Genomic DNA, 22,773 nt, shown 5'->3' on the forward strand with positions numbered 1-22,773 from the left:
TATTTAAGCTACTGCTACGACGCCTTATCCAAAAACTAGGACAAAGGAACGAAGTTTAAATGAACTTTACTTTAATGAACTTCTAAAACTCGTTTTAATTTTGGAGGCTACATTATCCAAGCTAAGCCCTTTTAAATTGATCAAATGATGTTTAAGCACTTTATATAGAAGAATCTTACACTTTTCATACAATAATGTCTACTCATCTACATACTTAATACAATACAGTAATTGTCTTCTCTGTAACATCATTTTTCAGTTGTCCTATTTAACCGATTTTTACGATTAGGTTGTCATTTGAAACTTTATGATCGGGTGAGAGAGAGGGAAAGCTAACTAAAACGATGATTGTCTAGTGCTTCGCTCTTCCTAGAGTTTGAACTATTTCTAGTATTCCCTCCCAAAGATTAAGTGATAGTGATGAAATTTTAATTTTCTTTATAACGAATTTTAAATACCGTACGTAAGCTACTTTTTATATTTTTGTAGCCTGATTGAGGTAGGCTAATAGTTCTTTTCACCACACTATGATGTTTTTAGCTGTTTTACATACGTTAATTGGTGGCTGAAAGTTACGTTTTTCTGGCCATGCAGGGACCGAGCAGGTTTTTACATCCCTAGGGCCGCAAAATCAGCTGCCCGATTACTTACTTAAAACACGAGTTATGCATGTTATTAAATACATAATCAGTACCGTATCCATAGCATTGCAATATAATTGTTTATTATCATTGTTGCCTGGCAACTATTTATTATTATTTTTGCTGATTCCTCAAATTATTGCTTCACATAGCCTTAAAGTTGAAGTTGTGTTGACTATCTGTGTGCGTTATTATTGTGGTGAATATTGGTAAAGGGGTACCTTGATGAAAAATAGTGTTCTTACCACGGGCCGAAATGGCTTTGCAGCTCTCGATCGATTTAAGTTCTCGACTTAGTCTCTAGCTTAAAAACTATTTTGAGCTGTTAAAACCTCATTTTCGCCCTTAGGTACGAAATATACAATGATGAAATAGGCCTATATCTTAAAAAATAAGACCTGTAACTTTAGTAACAAAGCAGCAAAACATCAGGGCTCGGCCGGGATTTGAACCCGGGACCTCTCGCACCCTAAGCGAGAATCATACCCCTAGACCACCGAGCCATACTTTCCATTAGAGCTTGCATGTTTGGTAACTTTTACTTTCACTTTGGACCAATGGACCACACCACACCTCTGTGTAGAGGACAGCTCCGAAACCGCATAGCAAACGCTGCGTGCTCTAGATCTAGATTGAGCACTCGTTTAGAATACTACAGCATTTAACCAGATGATATATCAGGAAGTATGTTTAATGGCTTTAGCTAGAATTATCACTAGTAATAAGAAACATTATTCCCAACGTTAAATAAAAATGTAATTTCAAGTGTTTTTAGAAGCAGTTAATATACAAATAATATCCCTATGTAATAATTATCGTATGAAATATGGAATTAAAAAGATGTTCCAAATATTGAAAAATTTGCTACTTTGAGAGTAGGTTATTCAATCTATAGCCCGATTCATTGATAGTGGTGATGCCTGATATCTCTATTAAAGTTTATCAATACAGTCTATTCCTGTAGTACGCTTGCGCACTCCTTCCTTTACTTGATAAGTTGCACCTCCAAGTGGATAAATATATTCATGTTATAATACACCTTAAGCTCTTTAGGAATTGATTAAATAATAGATTTTAGTAGATAAATTTTAGTAATCATTAGATGAATAAAACATGATAGTATAAATTGACTCAGCCATCTATTCAGGCTCACTGTTATTATTCAGTTTTTATTGCAAACTAGGTTTATTTTATATGTAGTAAACATTGAATGGTTTCATTGTAGGTGTGGGGAATTTGTGATTCGACATGTTTTTCTGAGACCAAGATGGCAAGATATCATTAACCTTTCCTGCCTGAAAACTGTTAGTAAGGTATGGTCTACATTAAGTAAAAATAGATCTGAATGTCTTTGTAATACCACCAAATTTTATTAATGTAGGATCTAAACGATGTATAATCGCATATTACAAAAATGTATTATTAAATAGTTACAATTTAAACCTTCCAGTCTACCACGTAGGCCTACACACGTCTGGAAGCCGGACTGCACATATAACGTGTAAACAACATGGCTCGGTGGTCTAGGGGTATGATTCTCGCTTCGGGTGCGAGAGGTCCCGGGTTCAAATCCCGGCCGAGCCCAAATTATTTTTTGACTGTTTTATAAAACTAACATTATTTACGTTTATGTAGTGGTGAGGTAGTATTTCATGTTGTTTTTAAGAATGAAAAAAGACAAAGTTTTTTCCATTAGCATACGATTAGACGAAAATTGTTTCAATCAATGTAAAAACCATATTGAAAACCTTGTACTGCATCTGCAAGGTTGGTTGACTTGGGTTCGTTCACCCAGGTACAAGGTTTGATCCTTGCAAACCTTGGCTGATGGCCAGACAGATGAAGAGAACCTTGGTGGTCACCTCGAGGTACTTGTCCTGGCACAAAGACACAGTCTGAGTATGTGAAAATTCATCTTCTTCAAGCATCTAATAGATGAAACATACTAGATTCTTTAACTACATGCATGCATTAATTTTAGTTAGGTTCTAATATCCCTGCAACTGTTTGCATTGACACAAGTTTGGACTTATGATAAGTATCAAGTGTTGAAAGTGACATATTTCTGACTTAAATGGCTTTTGTAAAGCAAAGCCGAACACTGGAAAATTAAGCTTTGCATGTAAAAGAAAACCGAGAATGGGAATTTGAGCAAGTGCCTGAAAATCACTTTAGTTAGAGTTATGAACGTCACCTTTGATCAAGACACAAATATACATACAAACAACAGATCTCAGTAAAATTAAACTAGTATATATCCTAGCATTTTATAAAGAAAATAGGTTAATGAAAACTTGTATACCAACGTTAATATTTTTTACCTACGACCGTTTTTAAAACTTTCGGTTTCAGTTCCGTTCTCAGCATTGTTTACTTACTTAACAACATTGTTTTTTGTTACTTAACAACACGAGTAACGGACCAATGAGTTTCAAGGATTGAGAGAAAAGAAGTAAAATTGTAATGCTTCGAACTTCAACTAATCAGCTGTTCAGGTCAATTTAATGTTAATGAGTGGTGAAAAATTAGTGTTTGGTACAATGATTCGTTGCATCACTGTCAGTGCAATGGGTGGTTATAAACGAAAACATAATATCTGAGTAGTGATTATTTGTAATTAAAAAACTATCGTAATTAAAGTAGTGTACGCAACTCGAGTAAATAGTCTTAAAGGCACTCGTAGAAATTTGAAAGGTTTGTAACTTAAATGTTTACTCATTTCGTTACCACTATCTTTACGCGATCGTTGCGTAAACTACAATTTCAGGTCCAAGGTTATGTTTGCAGTTAACATTTACTACTAGCTAAAACACAGATAACTAGCTCATGCCTATTACTGTTCATATTTGTTTTAGTAAATAGTACAGACATCCAATTTCAGTTATAGAAATTCATTGTTATCCATTGTTATTGTTGAAACACTAGCATTCGTATTGGGCATATCGAGAACTGACCGAAAGCGAGGAAAAGTAAATTTAGAGAAGGGGGAAATCAGCTGATCGTTTTATCTTGCTTTGAACTAAAGATTAGGCTAGGAAACAATTAATTGCATTTCCTAACACTGCATGGAAATGATCACATTGACATACCTGTTAACAGTACGCAAAATAGCTCATTGCCGCTCTAGAACGGGAATGTATCATTCCCGCTCACTAAATCAGCTGATTTCTGTTTCAGCTGAGTTAACAACCGTAATGAAATGGCACAGCCTTTATCAAAGCGAAAATAGCCTAAATGACATTTTATATACATCCAAAAAGTAAATCTAGACTTAAGCAGCAATGGCGTACTATGGGTCCATAATACAAAAATAGCTATTCTTTGAAATCAGTTAACCTTTTAAGATTTTCGTTCATAATGTTATTCAAAATCAGTTTTTTAAATGTAGGGTTTTAGAACGCTTAGCTAGAAATAAAACTTGCTAAATGCTTCCAGAGTTTAATTACTTACAAACAAGTTCTTGGGCTTCCTGAAAGCTTTTGAGCTACGTTTTATAACTTCAAAACAAAGTAGTGAGAAAAATTTAAAGGTTACTTGTGAGTACTTAAAAAAAATAGATTACATTAACATTTATTGTAGAAATTAAAAAGTAAGAAAAAATACTGGCATATGACTGCAATCAAATGAACCAAAGCGTTACATCGAAGGTAAAATTCATGATCAACAATATAGATAATTTACGAAATCGTTACTGATAAGTTCGCCAGTTCAACGACCTTTATTCGTTATCGCTCACCTTCTATGTTGAGTGGTATTGAACTAATGATAATAATGATACATAGACCCCCACTACAGGTATTGCGGGTTGGGGAACAGTTGTAACAGCTGATACTGTAGTCGCTCTTGAGATACTAGGAGATGAACTATGACGTCATCGCTGGGAGGTCATTCAACTTGTACTTGATCCAAAATTGTATAAAGGTTCTTTTAGGATAATAATAATAATAATAATAATAAAATGCCTTTATTTAAGGATTAAAATATATATTTATTAAATCCTTGTTTATGACTCAACCATGCTTTCCGTTCCCTACTAATAGAAAATTACTACTAATACTAATGAAATCTTTTACTTTCACTTAGCAATCAAAAATACGTCTTATTAAAGAAGTAAACTATGTAATTAAAGTAGTCATGCATTTATGTTTTAATGAGTTGACAAAAATGAAAAATACAATTAGAAAATTTAATTCCTGACCATGAAGAATCTTTCAAATCTTTGATAACTCTTACCACCATCTAAAACGTGTTTTATGATTTTCAGATTACCGCCATTTTGGATTTTTTTAGGGAAGGGGTGAAAATTTCAAAATTGGACATTCCGTGAAACTCTAGAACTTTCTCTTTCCAACAGTATATTTTTCGATCAAATCGGATTCATAGATTAGTAGTTATGCTTTTTCAAATTTGGATGATTATTTGTCACCCTGTATTTAAACCAAAGTGCGTAACGTAAATAATTTGAATTCATATCAAATTCTTATTTTATTTCAAGCGTACTGTAAGAACTATTTTGATTCATGTTAATGAAAATATAATAATTTATGATCATTATAAAATAGTAACTGCTAAAAGATATAGAAAATGGATATATTTTTCACTATAAGACGATAGTTCATGTCACTTTGCGACATATTTTAGGCTATAAACATTCTAATCCACCAACTTTGTAAAGCCTTCTCGACGTGAAAAAACCAAATTCACAGAAGTAACAAATTCAATCATTGATAATTTGTTTTGAAGCCACTCACTCTAATTGAAGTTTGACATTACTTTCAGCATTTTCAATTATGTTGAGAGCTGACAATCCGCATACTGAATTAAATAAACAGAATTCACTGGTTAGTTAATTTTTAGAATTTGTTTTCAATTACAATTTAACACGTATCTGTTACTCAATTAAAAGGTTGTTACACACAGAAAACACATTAAAGCCATGTTATGGTTATATTTATTTGGAGGTGAAAATTCGTTGTGTGGTTTGAAACATCTCAAAACATTATTATTTATCTTTAGTTCGAATCAATATTGTTCCAAATTTCAAATCTATATTTTTAAATGTTGTTAGACATAACCTTTCCCAACATTTTAAATTACATTGCTAGCTGAAACGTGCATGCTGAATTCTATGGACAATATATTCTTCCTCTACTAATCATATCAGTTTGATTCAAACAAAATGTTTCGTTTTACAAATATTATTATAGTTGTCCTCGTTACATTTCTAGAAATAAGTAAAAACCAGCCACTAAAAATATTTGGAGAGTACTAAATATAGTCAGTTGAATCAAGCTATAATTTTGTAATCATTGTTGGAATATGTCCGCTAGAATTTTGGCTTAGTGCAATAAAAACACCAAAAAATAATTAGTTGAGTAAAAACTATTTGTTTTCTAATTTTTCAAATTTTTTTATCTTGAATGTTGCAACAAGATGGGTAAGTAGATCAGTGTAGTTTGCATAATCAGCTAGGGAGTCACAGTTTGCCTTGGCTACAAGTCACACACACGCTGAACTGCTCACCGAGGCGCTGAGTGAGCGAATTCCATGAAACTTGACACCAGCGTTGAGTAACCGATGTACTCTGACCAAGCTGTGTAAAGCTGGATTGAATTATTGTTGTTTAGAAGCTATGTTAGGGACGATTGTGAAGAACCCGTGTTAAAATAAACTTCCAGTTTGTTCATTGGATTGTTGGTTTTTGGAGCGAATTTACTATGGCAAATAAGCTATGGTGGGTGTTATCGCTAAAACCCGAATATGGGACCGATTTATACGTTCAAATTCATAGAAATATCTGTGTGTATGTACATTAGCACAATAACTCGAGTGAACTTGTGAGTGAGGTTTTGATGAAATTTGGTTAAAAAGTGGGGAATTTACAGTAATTTCATTGCGTGCCAGCACGATTGGACTAAGGAAACGGGGTTTTATATGATAAAAAATTAGTTTTGCACAATTTGGGCCAAACAAAATTTTGCCATATTTCAACAAACCGTTCTGTGGAGCTATAAAAAATAGTATGTTTAAAATGTATTTACGCGTTATAATAATGGAAGAAACTCCAAAAGAGAAAAATTTGAAAACTCCCATCTTTTTTCTTGTTGAGAATAATCAAACTGTTATGATTTGCTTGCTTATATGTATTTATAGTGAGGATATGTGGTAAATTTACCTATTTTCCCTATTAACATTTCACTAAGAAACAAACCTAACCCTGTAGCAACTAAGTACTCGTTTAATTGATATGATTTAAATAGGGGTGAATCTGGCATATTTAAATAATACAAATCAGCCAAATATAAATTCGCTTAGTCTGCAGGTTTGCTAAGGTGGGAGTATTTTTTGAGTGTAGTTACAATTAATTCTGTGGTATGGCTCTAGGATACCACTTATCAGAGAGCGTATTTACATTTGGCTACTGAGAGAGGAAGGAAAGACATTATTGGTTTGAGGAGTTTCAAAATCCAATGTTATTGTTAGCTGGGTTTGTTTGTACTGACCTAGTAAACAAATATTGTTACAGTATTTGTCTTTGGAATATCCACTGTACTGTGCCATAAAATATGTTTGTATTATTGTAACCAAACAACGATTTTAAAATTGGTACATTAATCAGGAAATGTATATTCTGAAATGTTAGGGAATATTACGTTAATACATGTTTAGGTTTTTTTTTTGTTTTTGATAAAAGTGATCATTACAAAATTTCTTTTAATTCAATTTCCGTTTTTATGTATTTTTATAGCCTCTAGTTTATTAAACATAATGCTGTAAATACAATAAGGTTGTCAATTAAATAGTGCTCGGTAACGTTTTTATATTCTTAACTTAACTCGAGGCTGGTTCGTCAGTCTCGAAAATCTGCGTATCTTTGTGTTTAAATATCACGTTTTTGTGTATTTTTTTTATTCAAATAAAGTGTTTTATTTGTACAATTGAAGGTATTTAGCTCAAAGTGGAAAAATTGGGAATTCCATGTACAGCATGAATTCTCAATTTTAGTGCCGAAAGTATTTGCTGTTTGCGCACTAAAGGATTAAACAATGTCACTCGTGGAGAACGAGCTTGTCTAGTGGTATAGCGCAGGACTTCGGTCCCTGAAGTCCCAAGTTCTAATCCCACCTAATCACCAATGGATTGCATCTCTGATAATGCTGCAACCCCAACGTAATGTGGAAAACGGGGTTGTGCATAGTGCCAGAAAAAACTACCACATGTACTTATACCAATAAATACCATTTTTAGTTTTCTAAACAAAAATTTGGAGACAAAAGTCATACCCACTTTAATATAAATGAATTTGCACAAGGAAGTAGTTATATTGAAACTAAGATAAATATAAGCTGTGATTTAAACAGGGTTACCCCAAGTCATATCTGGTAAATACCAGAATAAATAAATAAGTGGCACTAAATAAGTGGCACTGGGTCAATAGCCTCCACAACAAACTCTTCAGGTCGTCAACCTCGCTGTAGTGAGAGTGAGAGTGGCTACACCACGTGAGACCCCATTGACCGGCGCAGCCAAGGTGAGTCAACAGCTGTTTATAAGTGGAGGTGGGAATGGCGGGAACTCAGTGCCTCAACAGCTGTTATCTTGTGCTTACCGCAACGTAGATTGACGCTGTCAAACAGGTTAGTTAAGAGGTATTTTTTTTAGTTTTTTATAGTGTTGTAAATAATAGAATCACATTGATATGTGTATGCCAAAGGCAATATTTAAGTATGTGATTTCACATCCATTTTAAAATTTGTACCGACATTAAAACAAATTAGTCCTTGATCCTACAACTATTGTGTCTATATATGGCCAGATTATGTTTCTTTACACCTTTTTTTATTCGTTTGTTTAAGTTTAATTGTAAAGAGTAGGCGGGTCTTATAAAGTTTTAATTAGTTTATGTTTGTGTATACTAAGAAGAAACAGCACACTTGAAGGGTACTGTTCAATTTCTTTTTTATTAAAGTGATGCACCAGAAAGTAGTGATGCACAAAAAAAATTGCATTGCACATTAAAAAGGTACAAGGTACTTGCTTTAATGTAACTACCCAAGACTAATCACTAACTAATCAAGAATAAAAATCAAGTATAAAGTCAATAAAGAAGGATATATTTCCATAATTTAAGCTAATTAATTTTCAAATTGTAACCATTACAAATGATTTGCATAGCAAATTTTCATGCATTTTTAGTAAGTTTCAAGATGTGAGATCAGTTTTGCGGTTCAATTCGTTCGTAGCTAGTCTGTTTTACCCAGTGTAGCTCAAGCTTTCACTGATAAAAAATCTAACACAAATGCTTTCTGGATCTATTAAAATGGTCTGATTGTTGGATGCCTAGAAACTCAAACAAACTGTAATCAAAGATCAATAAAATATCAATACAATTGGTGAATCAACAAATTACCAAATTTTGAAAACCGCTTAGCGTTTATTTAAAGAGAAACATTTTATTCATCTTTACAGGCATGGCAAACGTCTCGATCACATTGTCAGACTCTGATGAAAAGTTCATCCTACACGCATTAGAAGTCATCCATCCCAATCTAAGATTAGAGTCCATCACGGGAACAGCAGCGGTAGAAGATGGCGCAAACATGATGGGGGTCGTTTCAAGAGTGAGGGTCCTAGGATGTGACCTTGACACTGGAATCAAGATGGATCTAAGTCTGATAATGAAGCGACTACCTGAGTCGATGGAAAGAAGAGAATTGTTCCTCTGCGATGCAGCGTTCCAAAATGAAGCGAATTTCTACAGAGAGGTGGTTCCTAGGTTAGGAGATCACACCGAGCTGCCGTTTCCAAGAAGTCTCCTGGCTGCTGATGACGTCATTGTTCTCCAGGATCTACGCCAAGAGGGGTTTACAATGGCTGACCGTAGAAGCGGCATGGACCTTGATCATTGTTTAATAGTTATGCAGGTGAGCTGTGTTCGAAATCTTGAAAATATGATAACCAGTAAGGTACCTGGTTACTGTCAAAACGATCCTTGGAAGTTAACATCATCAATAATCAGTTATCATTCATTGCGATGGGGACGCCACCTAAGTGCGTATTTTAACCCAAATATGAGTAAGGGATGAGTGTGCATGGTGTGAGATGATCTGTGTGGCTTTGTTACAAACTAAGATAATTTATGTTATAGCCTTTAGGACCATTTTTTTGAACACCAATCATCAGGGACAGCTGGTTCAAGTTTCAAACCATCAAAAAGCTACTGACTCTTTCAGGATCGAACCGGTGATCTTTTGATTGTTAGCGCTCCTCAGCCAGTCGGTATAATATTTTATTCTTTAAATTCTTCACAGTTTGTTTGGCATCAAAAATTAACAACTATTAGGAAAACAAATTAACTAATATTTAAGCTTTTATTATATTTTCTACCACTTTTATACAATCAAATAGCGTAATAGGCCTATAACGTTTCTTTTAAATAGGAATTTCTGCGTGTATGAAAATAAACCATATTGATGAACACAATACGGCGTGCATTCCGTAGTTACATTAAAACAATTAACATCAAAACAGGTATGTTCTGACAAAAGAGTGACTGACCGCAAACATAGCAAGGAACGGACTCTATATATTTGTTGGTATACTTTTAGGTATTTATTGTGAATTTTCAAATTTTAATCACAGTTAATAAGCTAAAAAACTAAAGGATATAGTTCTACAAAATTTTGTTTTTAGGAGATTTAAGTACTTAACAGTAGTTATTGAAAGCTGTCCTAATGAAAGATTTAAAGATGACAAAATGAATGAATGAATATTTTGTACTTGGCTGCAATGGTATTTTTGTGGTGAAATAATCAGTTATTTATTTCATACTTCCATCCCTTTAGACGATCACTTACATAAATTAACTATTAGTAAATTACTAACTAAAACTAATAGTAAACTACTAGAAGACGGACTGACCAAAAATGTATTTCCAGGAACTCGGAAGATATCACGCAGTGTCCTACGCGATGAAGCACCTACGACCCGATGAGTTCCAAAAGGTGAGCTCTTCCCTCAAGGAGGTATTCATCCACAAAGGAAACACTTTACTGATAGGATGTATAGACCATTGCGTTGGCATGGCTCTGAAAGCTGCCAAAGATCAGGATGCTACAGTTATTGAACGACTAAATAGCTATATTGGGAAAGGAATAGATTCATTAACACCTCACGTAATTCCTAAGGAACCACTTGCTGTGATCTGCCACGGAGACTTCCACAGCAACAACATTCTCTTTCGATATACTGAAAACAACAACAAACCTATTCAAGCTGCCTTTGTCGATTTGCAAGGCTGTAGATATGCGTCTCCAGCTATTGATATTCTATACTTCATTTTCTCCAGTAGCTCTTCTGGCGTGTTGAAGAATCATTTTGTTTCATTGGTGTCTACATACCAAAATTCCCTGGAGAGCCATCTAGGAAGCATTGCTCCTTCCGCTAAAGTTCCATCGTTCGATGAGGTTATGTTTGAGGTTAAGAAGAGATTGGACTATGGATTGGTCATGTCTCTCCTGATGCTTCCGATGGTGTCAGCTGATAAAGTTACTTTCGACCTTGACAAAGTCAGCGAAGAGACGATGTCAGAAGTTCAGCAAAATGTGGAGAAGAACATGGTCAACGAAGAGTACCATCGTCGGGTCAATGATCTTCTGCAGCTCATTGCTAAAGAGAAGCTGTTGGTTTGCTAGATGAGTCAGTGCTTTTGTTTGGTTTAGATTACCTATACTCTGTATGACGGAACCTGTCTTCTGAGTCTCCGTCTACTAGGCCTGGCCTGATAACCATTAGCTAGTCCTCAGGTTAATGTAGAGCCAGGAGACAGGTTCTACCATATAGAGGTTCCTATACTCTGTAAGATAGAGTCTATCTTCTGATTCTTGGGACTGACCTAAGGTTTGAAGCCCAGGTCAGTCCCAGGTATACGGAGAGACAGGAGACAGGTTACACAATACAGACTATAATAGATAAAATGAGTATTATCAAAAATAAATTGTATTACAGTATTATGTAAGGTAGTTGTGTATATGAGAAGTACAAAATACCTTTCAGTATTGAACGTATTTTTGTGAAATCAGATTGAATTTTTCTAGTTTAATACAAAGCTTTAAGGTTAGTATGTCAGTATTTTGTCCGTTGCCATATTTCTGAGATAATATCAAAACTAACTGATGAAAAAAACGTGCTAAATAACTGAATTAGAAAGTTTCAATTTACTTTTCTCGTTTCGATACAAAAATATATAATATACTTTACAATGATGCAATAAAAGTTTGTTAGGTGATAGTGCAAGTTACAGTCTGTGACATTATGGCAATATGTCAATTTTGTTACTGTGTACATGTAACTGTAGTGATGTAAATATTAAGTCTTTTATATGATGTTTGAAAAATCGTTGAGTTTTTCCAAAATGAATGTTATATAAATAATGTATTAAGAATAAATAAATTCAAGATACCTTATTTAAGATCAAAATATTGTATAGTTTATTGTACACATGCTGATAAGTTCCTAGTGAGTATTTTATTGCATTGTTTTGCGTTACTGTAGTGATCTAACAAATCAAATTAGTTTTTTTAAGTAGTCTTAGGTGTTAAAATGATTGGCTGAATGTATCCTTAACATTAAATAGGAAAATGTAATATTCATGCAATTTCGGTAGGTACTCAAAAAGGTTGTTACTATCTTTGTTTTTTACCTATTATGTTATACGAGTATATTTACCAAGTATTTTAAGGACACATAATCAAAATTAAAATAAATGACTACTGTTAAGAGAACTTTAAAAATAAATAATATGCAATCTTTCAAAAAAAACATCGACTTGTATTCAGCATCCTTCATCTGACCAATAATATTATAAAAATTGTATAGTAATAATGTATGTTCAGCGTAACCAATAAACATACACACACTAATAACACACACATATATTTTTTATGGATGTAAAAGTTCTCTGTTGTGAGACATTTTTATAAGAAAATACACAGGAAACATGTGAATTCGGTAAATAAAGGATGATCTCTACTATGTGTTTTGCTACCACAGTATTTACCAGTGCTTTCCAATATTTTCCTGGCATTTTTTATTGACAATACATATAGTATAGTTTTGAACGCCTGATACACTGTTATATAGCCAACTTAATATTGAACTTCACATTACCTGATAATTAAAATCATTATACACAAATTAACAACAAAAAACAACAAGGTGATCAACATTAAAAAATAAGTTTTTTCTACCTTTATTACTAAAATGAAAATCTACTGAAAAACTATGGTAATTGGATTACTAAATTTACGGAACTAACAAAAAGTAAATAAAAACGTTGTTGCATTAAGAAATATTGCTATTAAATTATAACATTTGTAACGACTAAGATTTGGCTGAATTTATTAAATAATTTGTTTTTAATTTAAAGAAATATTAGGAAAAAGTAAAAGGTTATGAAATCTTATAGTAGTTTACGCATCGATCGCGTATAGTGTTAACGATACGAGTAAAAATTTAGTACGAGCTTTGGTGAGTGTCGTTAAGACTATTTACGCGAGTTGCGTACACTACTTTACCTATGACTGTTTTTGTAATAATAACAATTACACTACTCATAACGTCTAAGAGAGGTTATGTTTTGGTTTATAACCTCTCATTGCCACTGACAGTGATGCAACGAAACATTGTACCTACCTCTAATTGCACCGATCATTAAAGATTAAAATGGTAAACAGCTGATTAATTGAAGTTTGAAGCATTACAGTTTTACTTATTTTCTCTCAATCCTTGAACCTCTTTGGTCCGCTACTATTGACAACAATGTAAGTAAAACAATGGTATTAAATTAGTAATTAATTTTGTTACGTGAGTATTTTCAATACTAAGAACTGATTTGACACGACTAGTTAAAAAAATGATTAAATAACAATCATTATTTTTTATTATTTTATTACAGTTCGTAGTGTCAACTTAATTTTCAAGGACTATAATAAAACAGTTAAAAAAAAAAATTTCCTACAACAAAAGTAAACTTTTTAATTACATATAGGTATAGTAGTTGTAGCATAGCATTATAAACGAAAAGCACAGATAATAATTTATTGCAATTGTATGAAATATAATTGATTACTAGAAATTCCTTTAGTCAATAGTGGTATGTTAGTTCCCCGTTTCTCACCCAGGTGGTGTTATCAGCGTTGTGTTATATGTACCGTAGGTGAACCGGACAAACAAGTCGGCCGAAAGCGAAAGTTCAGTCTGACACAGCAGCAATAAGTAGGTGTGATGATTGTTAAACAACATGCGGTAAAACATGGCTCGGTGGTCTAGGGGTATGATTCTCGCTTAGGGTGCGAGAGGTCCCGGGTTCAAATCCCGGCCGAGCCCGATAATTTTATAATATGTGAACATTTGTTGTTTTTTACCCGCTGACGTTATTGAATTTATTTTGATAAAGGGCTATTTCGATTCATAAGTTCATATATTTGTGAGAAATGGCTTAAAAGACTAAATTGGAAATAGTACAATTAAAAAACAATTATTAACTTTTTACACAATTGTAATCGTAATGCGACAAGCTGGGAGAGGTACCTAATAAACATTTAACTCAATGTATTATGTTTACCAATTAACTAATGTAAATACTATATTTGTTAAGTTACAAATATCCATATGAGATATAATGCTCTAATTTACATACTAGTATACAGTTTACCAATTTTGATGAATCCCCATTTTTAAATGTTACTGTTTAAGTTTAAAACTTAGCAGTTCAATTGCAGGCGATACTATTGAGCCACTCAATAAACAGATTTAAAAACTACAATATTGTAAATGCTTGGATCGATTTATACTTTTATAGATTGTCCATTCAATATTACATTTTTCGGTAGACAATATTCACAACAAACAATTACCAATGACCATAGTAAAACTTATCAAACACGTAGTATTTGAAAGATTATTGCGGATGATTTCTATCATAATTAATTAGCAAGAAAGGCAATTTTAGCTGATTGATTAACATGTTTTCGGTACTTTTTTTGCATAATCCAGATCCTGAAATGTCGAAAACACTTTTTTCACTAATCGTGATGATAAATGTCCACTACAATCCCTAAAATATCATACCCACCATCACCAAAATTGAACTTTAAACAAATGAAGACTTAGTAACTAATTATATAGTACTTTAGACCACAACATTATTTATACTACCCCTATATCATATTCTCACACATTTTGTTAGAAGTACTTTATGCATACTCTTCTGCCTGCCATTTAAAGATAAAAACCATATGTTTTATTGATTGTTATGATCATTTATATTACTTGTTTACATAACATGGTTTTCAACCATGTTAATAAACCATCTATTGTATTTCATCGCTTTTATTTAGTAAAATATTATCAATCTTACACTATTACTAACACATTCAAATCCCCAATAATAGTATTTGCTGGATAACCAGTTAACTAGACCTTACAAATAGTAGTAGCTTAGGTAGCACTCACATCCATTAATGGAGATCACTATAGATAGACATCTGACATTTAGCCATTGTATGGACAGAATGAAAACGATTTTTGGCAATAATAAAACAAAAATAATAAAGCTGTGATAAAATATGTAGTAGCTTATTATTGCTGGTCATTTAAATAAGTTTTTAATACCTTTCATATAACTATTGGCATTTACTATACACAGAGTAGACTTTCAATCGTATTTAAAAATTTGAGGCCAAAAACGTGGTACAATGTGTTGAGATGTTCTACAAACTAATGACAATATTCTGTGTCAAGTGATAAATCAATCAGCTGTTAGCACAGATTTGTATTAATATTTAACACAATACACGAGTAGGCCTACTCTCTGGTGAGATGATCCTGAACTTCAATTATTTCCTTAGCTTCAAATTTGTACATTGGATGGAAAGTCTACTCTGACACAGTCATGTCAATGCCATTGGACACTTAACAATAGCATGTTAATATACTTATGACTTGTTTGTCCTACACTATGATATTATTCAAGTGCACTTGATTAAACTAAAATACAAATACCTAGGATGAGCGTTGTCTTTGACGTTGTGCTGCTTATCAAAGGCAGATGGATGTTCGAATCAGCGAACACATCGCATTTGATTATGTCCTCGCTGGTTCGAATAAACATGGCAACTCGTTGACTGTAGATTTCTGGCAACAAAACAGTCCTTCACCGATAAAAAAAAATCCTCAGCAAAAGTCACAAAATAACTATTGGAGTACCTAACTAAAAGCTCACTACGCAGTTCACAGATGAATTTTGCGATTGATTACCAAACATTATTAATTAAGAGATAAGAATACAGTAAACACAAATAAAGACCTAAAATAACAACACCAATTCTGTTTAACATGTAATAGTTATGCTAGGTACTAGTAGAGGTTGTATTGTAGCATGAATAACAAACATCAAATAGCAAACTCAATCTATTCAGTTCCTAAGGGACAATAACACCTAAGTATACCAAGAACTGTGTACTCAAGTCTAGTGATAAGCTTGTCCTTACAACGACCGTTTGTTGTATCCTAGCTCCTAGCCAGCAGTGTGCTCCCTGGGATTGCTTTTTGAGTTGTCCTTCTGTCACTAAAGTGATTGAATATTTCTGTGCGTGAGTGTGCGAATTTTTTTTCGGAGTGAGCTTACTGTTAGTTATTAAATTATGGTAAACTGGTAAAACGCAATGGTAAAAAGTTGTGGTTTTTTGCGTGTATTTTTTATTTAACAACTGTTTAATAATTGCCGGACTTTTCAATTTACATCATATCTACCAAATCAACTTTATAATGAACGTTTACTAATAGGTATATCTGGAGTTATGTTTTTGAGTTGGATCAATAATAATATAGATTTGTTAATGCATTTTTGGTAGCGTATTAGCTAAAGTAATTAATATTAAATTTAAATACCCTAAATACGATTTAAAATTATAGGCATAGATTCAGTTTCATTATTGATTTGATTACAATTTCAAACTCATGCTGCATATGGTGGGTTTTACATGTTAGTAAAATAATATGTTGATAATTAAAACAGACTATATTTTATAGCATAAATACTGTATACTTTTTTAATTACACGTAAAATTAGATTTAACAAAAGGAAATATATGATAATGAAGAAAAAGCTAATTGAATATGAAAGACATCTTTGAATATTGTTTTTTTTTTCCATTTGAAGTTACAAAAAGGATCGTTTTGTTTATTTAATGCATTCATTGTGATCAATAGGTATTCTTCATCTTTTAACTAATAATAAATATTTATATTAGTATTTATTTTCACAAAATAATGTAGTTATAGACAAACTATTGTCTAATAAGCAATCATATCACGAACACTATATTTCGGTTAGCAATGTCACACACTATCAAAATTGATAAGATTAGAATATCAGACCCTGTGAAATCACTAACATAATTTTGAAATAGGAGTAGTACCCAACAATGATTTTGTGTGAAGTTTTTTGATTATAAATACTCAACATAAAATATTTTCACAAGGTAACCTGCGTTAATTAATTAAGGGAATTTAGCTTTTTGAGTTGTTAACAAAGTGAAATTTCGGAGAAATGTTGGTGCAAAACCCCCGCTTCAACTGAAACCCCTAAAGTGTTGTGTTGTTTAAATAACCAACGAAAATATTTCTAGCATATATGAGTGGAAGTTATTTATTCAAACCCTATACAATTATTATTTTTACAACACGTTTATCTATAAAAATTTTTTATCAACAAAAAATTAAACGACAAATTAAACATCACCCAGTAGTATTTATAATTAAGTAACTCAGTAATACACATTATTTTTTATTGTTTATACTTTATAAGCTTCACCAACATTGCTTATTAATTGTAAGAATTTCCATAAACACCTTCTCTATTATAAAAAGTTAATATATCTCGTAATCAATAATTGCATTTGAAAATTTCGTAGTTTTTAAAAAATAAATTAGGTGTAGGACTTAAAATATTTTTAGCCATTGAATTACCTAAATTATTTTTGCTCTCGAGACTTAACATTATTGGGCAAAAATGTGTATGCAATGAAGATTGTAAAACTTTGTTTTCAGATTTTTGGGACAAAAAAAACTTTTAACTGCCACTTTCAAGACAACAGTCTAGGTTGAACGGCCTGTTTTTAGGTTATTCGGTCGTCGTGTCAATAACAGAGGCCTCCCTTGCACGTGTGCCGAGTCTGTAGTTAACAAATATTTCTAAAAAATATATATATTTTCGATGGAGGATTGGAACAGACAATGAGAACTGATCATTAATATTGTTTTAAATGTAATAGGCACTGCAATTGACAACATACTATTCAATAATTGGAGAACCTTACGCCAAACTATATCAATTTATTATAAATGAAACAAAAAATAATTTTGAAAATTAAGGAAAAAAATCAAATCAAAACTATAACAAATAAATGAAATAAATAAATTAAATAAATTAATGAAATTAAATAAATTAAATATATAAAATAAATAATATAGATCAAATAAATAAAACAAATAAAAAATAAAATAAATAAAATAACAAAATAAAATACAAACAATTAATAAAATAAATTACGTCTTTATATGGCCAGCATAAATCTAATACAAGGTTCTGTTTTACAATATGGAGACTTTTGTCATATACAGGGTGTCCCGTAAGTAAACAGCCAAACTCCACGATATGTTTCTATGTGTCAAAATATAGAGAAAATCAAGAATAACATTTTTTCCAAAATCGCTTCGTTAGCCAGATATCCGCCATTTTGTATTTTTTACATAAACATTTTTATTTTGGAATTTTTCAACCGATCTTCATAACACTTGGTTTGTAGGTTAAGGTAGAAAAGACCAATGTTGGAAAAAATTCATCTTGATTCAACATAAAATTTCAAAATGGCGGCCGTTTTAATTTTTTAAACTTAAATTACTCATAAACGGCTAATGTTATGAAAAAATGTCAAGAACACTTTTATTTAGCATTTTTAAATCCCTATCAAACGATACCAAGTTCAAAAAGATCGAATAAGAAATAGCTGAAATATTATGATTTTTAGTTGTAAAATGGGACAAACCTGACTAGCTTCTGCCTTATTCTACCCCATTTTACAACTAAAATCGTAACATTTCAGCTATTTCTTATTCGATCTTTTTGAAATTGGTATTATTATTGAGTTCCTTTGAATAATTTAGGCACGTCACACACTGGGTCCGCTCAGTTCAGTCCGCTCAGCTCAGTCCGTTCCGCAAATTTCAAAAATCATGTATTCAAATGTAGAGCCGCACTCTGGGTCCGCTCAGTTCAGTCCGTTCAGTCCGCTCCGTCCGTCTCAGCCAGTTTTCGGTTGGCGAGCGATTTGGGCGGAAGCGACGGAAGGAACGGAGGTGCCGTGCATGCGCAGTGCAGAGTAAACAGCAGTCAGTGTTGTGCTGCTGAATTAAGGGGTTTGACACATGTTCGTAGTAGGCCTACTGTGTGATATTTATTAAATAAGAATTTCGATGAACGACTGATCTCATAGTAGAGACGTATCCATTGTTGTACGACCTGTCACGCAAGGATTACTACATTACAATAAAGGAGGCCGCGTGGGAGGACATAATATCATTGATACATAGAAAATATATTGATACTGTTAACCCATAATCGTCTCTTTTCCTGACAACTTTATCATCTTTTTCTGCAGCTAGGGCCAATGCTATTACAGCTATTCCTTAATCACTACTGGGGGAACTCATAACAAATAGGAAATCTCGACACAAATAATTTACTTGTGAACAATGTAAGTGTATGTCGTCCACTAGCGATTGGTGCTCAAAAACGACTGAACTGAGCGGACCGAACTGACGCAGTGTGTGGGAAAACTGCCGGAACTGAGCTGACTGACCTGAGCTGAGCTGAGCGGACTGAACTGAGCGGACCCAGTGTGATGTCCTCAGTTCTGACCCGCCAACTGCTGCAGCAGTCCTTCCTGTCGAGTACTGCACTCACAACCTCAGATCTTTGAACCAATTTGGTATTCAGATAATTGATGTTTGAAGGTCAGAGATTTTCCTTATGGACAGCGTGTACGCGTTCAATCTGAATTCACTTAGTCTAATTTGTTAAAATTATGAACAAACCTTAGAGTGTTAGGCCTATTCTGAAGCCTTTTCAGTAATTTGATCAAGTTTCGTTTAGCATCGTTATCATTTTTTGTTTTGCTAATATACTTAGAATATTTTCAAATATTTACTCAATTTATATGGGTATAGTGTTCAATCAATTATTTTACTTATTTACTTGTAAAAAAGCTAATTGCAGCTTTAATGAGTATAAAAATAACTCAAACATAAACATTTAATAATTATAAATATTAATTGTCAATTTATACCAGTTAACCAACATCAATGTATAACCCAAACTATGGGTAATGCGACAAAGAAAATGACTCTTTAGTTTGTAAACAAATAACCAGAGTGAAACGTCAGTTTGATCAGATAGTGTTCTACACCAGGGGAACATTTCCCATTACTACTGAGCTTGTTTGCCCTAGATTTTAGCGGTTAGAAACATTTGTAGTAGACATGAGATTGCTAGAACAGTTCCCACCAAAACCAATCCTAGAGTGTGTTTGACTTCAGGTTGTATTATTGAAACAAATTGAAAGTTTATCAGTTTCATGACCATTCGAACTTTTCAACAAATCCATTTATGACTTTTCATATCAAATATTTAAAACTGTATTGATTTAACGGGAATATGCAATTGTTTTTTTTTGTCTCATCCCACAGATATTTATCAGAAACAGTATGGATCATAAACATAAATAAATGGAGTAACAGGCCCCAAACTTATACTAATAACAACAAGGTTTGACGTTTTTGGGAAGTTTAGTTAAAATGATAGTACATGTTCAATTTAGAGCCGGTGACGTAAATTAGATTATGTTTATGATAAACTATACCGTTTCTGTTCTCATATTCGTGGACCGTCTTAAATAATTAGAAAGGATAAGATGTATTTATTTAGAAAATGTTAACTAATTTAGTTATTGTATCTTAGAACTAAATCAAAAATATTATCTGATATAAATTAAGTTAATTCATACCATGTTTATGTTTATCAATAAGTTTCTTCGGCTGAAAACAAACTAATTGTTAGCAGTATGTTACGTTAACATAAAAACGAGTAGAAAAAGCGAAAAACGAAGTTCATAATAAACATTGTGATTTATGTGAGGTATTAGGAAATTAAATACCATTTTACAAATTATATTTCACCAAAATATATGTATATATTATAATATATAGAGAATATCTTCAATACATATAAGGTAAATTTTAAAAGATAGCGTTATAGGAATCTGGGGACCTCAAAACGAACAAGTAAAACGGTCCCGGGTCCAGGTCTTCCTATGAGACCTGCGTTAATAGCGTATTCCCTATATGGGAAACTTACTAAACGATCTAAATAAAACAATTTATTTATATTTGTCTAGAAATATATTAAGCCAAATCTATCCTTGAGACCAAAACATATTACGTTACATAATTTTTCATCCACTTCAGCCCATCAGTATTCACCGTATGACACCTTAAGGTTACCTCAACCATTTATCGGTCACTTTAAGTGCCAACAGTATGAAGCACTTATCAGTCCCAAGGCCACTTCGTGATCTTGACCGACTTATCAGTCAAAGCTATATTTGCAGCTGCTAACAGCTGGGCGAAGGCCGTGCTTTTGCCAGTCGTTCAACTCTTCTCCCAGTGGAATAGGCCAACCTTGTCTGGTCTTTGACTCGTCGATTGCGAATGATTTGATGGTCTGGAGTCGATATTGGGCTGATGATTCACACTTTGTAGCCAGGAAATAATTTGGTTAATAATATTACATTTTATACATGTAATATATTAGTAATTTTATCACGTGTATCCAACTCGATGTATTTGTATTTGAACTAAATAGAAATCCTTAGGCTCTATACTAAGAGAATAGGAAGAAAAACAGCTGTGTGCCATGTAATGTCTTTGACTGGAAGTCAAGTTGTTTGTAAGGTTTGTAAAAATGTACATAGGAAGAATCATAGCTAAATCTACTAATGGGGCTCTAAATATTATTCTTGTTTGATTTGTATTATTTTTTTATGTTGCTAAAGGTATAGTGGATGGTAAAATGTTAAGCTAAATTATAGCATAATGATCAAAAAAAACTGGGGTTGCAACTATCTCACGTCTAAGAGTGTTAAAGCTAAATATACTGGATCAAATAAATCCAGATTTTTTTATAAAACTACTTCTTTCTTAAGAGGAAGAAAAAACTCTTTTTTTGCCTTGCGAAAACTAAAACTGGGATAAAAAAGTGTTCAAATTACAGAACTAAATCCTTTCTTCTCAACACCTCTAATTGAAATCAAAGAGGAAATGTGACCACGAATTTACTGGTAAAGTAAAACCTCATTTTTAATACACAAGAGTCTACTGTCATTAAAATTGTTAATTTTTACAAGTGACACAGAGAAATTCTGATCGATTCGTGAAGGAGAAAGCTTTATCAGTCTCGCTGTTTGCTCCAGATACGACAGTTATTCATATAAGGTGTAAACTTTCACTTCACACATGGCTCGGTGGTCTAGGGGTATGATTCTCGCTTAGGGTGCGAGAGGTCCCGGGTTCAAATCCCGGCCGAGCCCGGATATTTTATATTTTATTTCTTTCGCAGTACTATGAAGATAGTTGAAGTTGGATCATGGCGTCATTACAAGTTGTTCTGAAAAGCACCATGTACTGAGAAACGCTTGATCAATAAAGGCATTTTATTTATTTATTACATGTTCATTTTATATCAGCTTTAGTGAACTTTTTAAATAGTGCAATGTATTATGGATCTCTTGCAATGTACTAATGTGAAAATTCTTAATTCTTACGTTTTTCATACCACAATGAAACATAAAGCTAGATTTATGGTACTCCCTTATAATTTTTCGATTGGTTACACGAGGACAAAAGGTGCACTGTATACCTTTATATAGTATAAGAACCGTTTTGTCGGTATTATAATTCAGCCCAGGGGCCGCGAAACGTAGTTTTTGGGGGCAACTTAGAATTTTTAACGTAA

General features: G+C 32.8%; 1 protein-coding gene and 4 non-coding genes across 5 annotated transcripts; 4 read left to right on the top strand and 1 right to left on the bottom strand.

The window, feature by feature from the left end:
• Positions 1 to 1,072: 1,072 nt before the first annotated feature.
• Trnap-agg (transfer RNA proline (anticodon AGG)) lies at positions 1,073 to 1,144 on the bottom strand. Its single transcript has one exon. It is a non-coding gene; the product is annotated as a tRNA-Pro (tRNA).
• A 1,009-nt stretch (positions 1,145 to 2,153) lies between these two features.
• Trnap-cgg (transfer RNA proline (anticodon CGG)) lies at positions 2,154 to 2,225 on the top strand. The gene has a single exon. It is a non-coding gene; the product is annotated as a tRNA-Pro (tRNA).
• Positions 2,226 to 9,112: 6,887 nt separating this feature from the next.
• LOC129003447 (uncharacterized) lies at positions 9,113 to 19,088 on the top strand. The gene is made up of 3 exons (XM_054431742.1): positions 9,113 to 9,565; positions 10,580 to 11,326; positions 18,870 to 19,088. Exons 1-3 carry the CDS (start codon positions 9,113 to 9,115, stop codon positions 19,086 to 19,088), a joined length of 1,419 nt encoding a protein of 472 aa, XP_054287717.1.
• On the top strand, positions 13,956 to 14,027 carry Trnap-agg (transfer RNA proline (anticodon AGG)). Its single transcript has one exon. It is a non-coding gene; the product is annotated as a tRNA-Pro (tRNA).
• A 3,188-nt stretch (positions 19,089 to 22,276) lies between the features above and the next one.
• Trnap-agg (transfer RNA proline (anticodon AGG)) lies at positions 22,277 to 22,348 on the top strand. Its single transcript has one exon. It is a non-coding gene; the product is annotated as a tRNA-Pro (tRNA).
• The last annotated feature ends 425 nt before the right edge of the window (positions 22,349 to 22,773 follow it).

Source organism: Macrosteles quadrilineatus, unplaced genomic scaffold (genome assembly GCF_028750875.1).
Source record: "Macrosteles quadrilineatus isolate MER2022 unplaced genomic scaffold, UCM_ALF_1.0 Scaffold_9__3_contigs__length_116548681, whole genome shotgun sequence".
NCBI lineage: Eukaryota > Metazoa > Arthropoda > Insecta > Hemiptera > Cicadellidae > Macrosteles > Macrosteles quadrilineatus.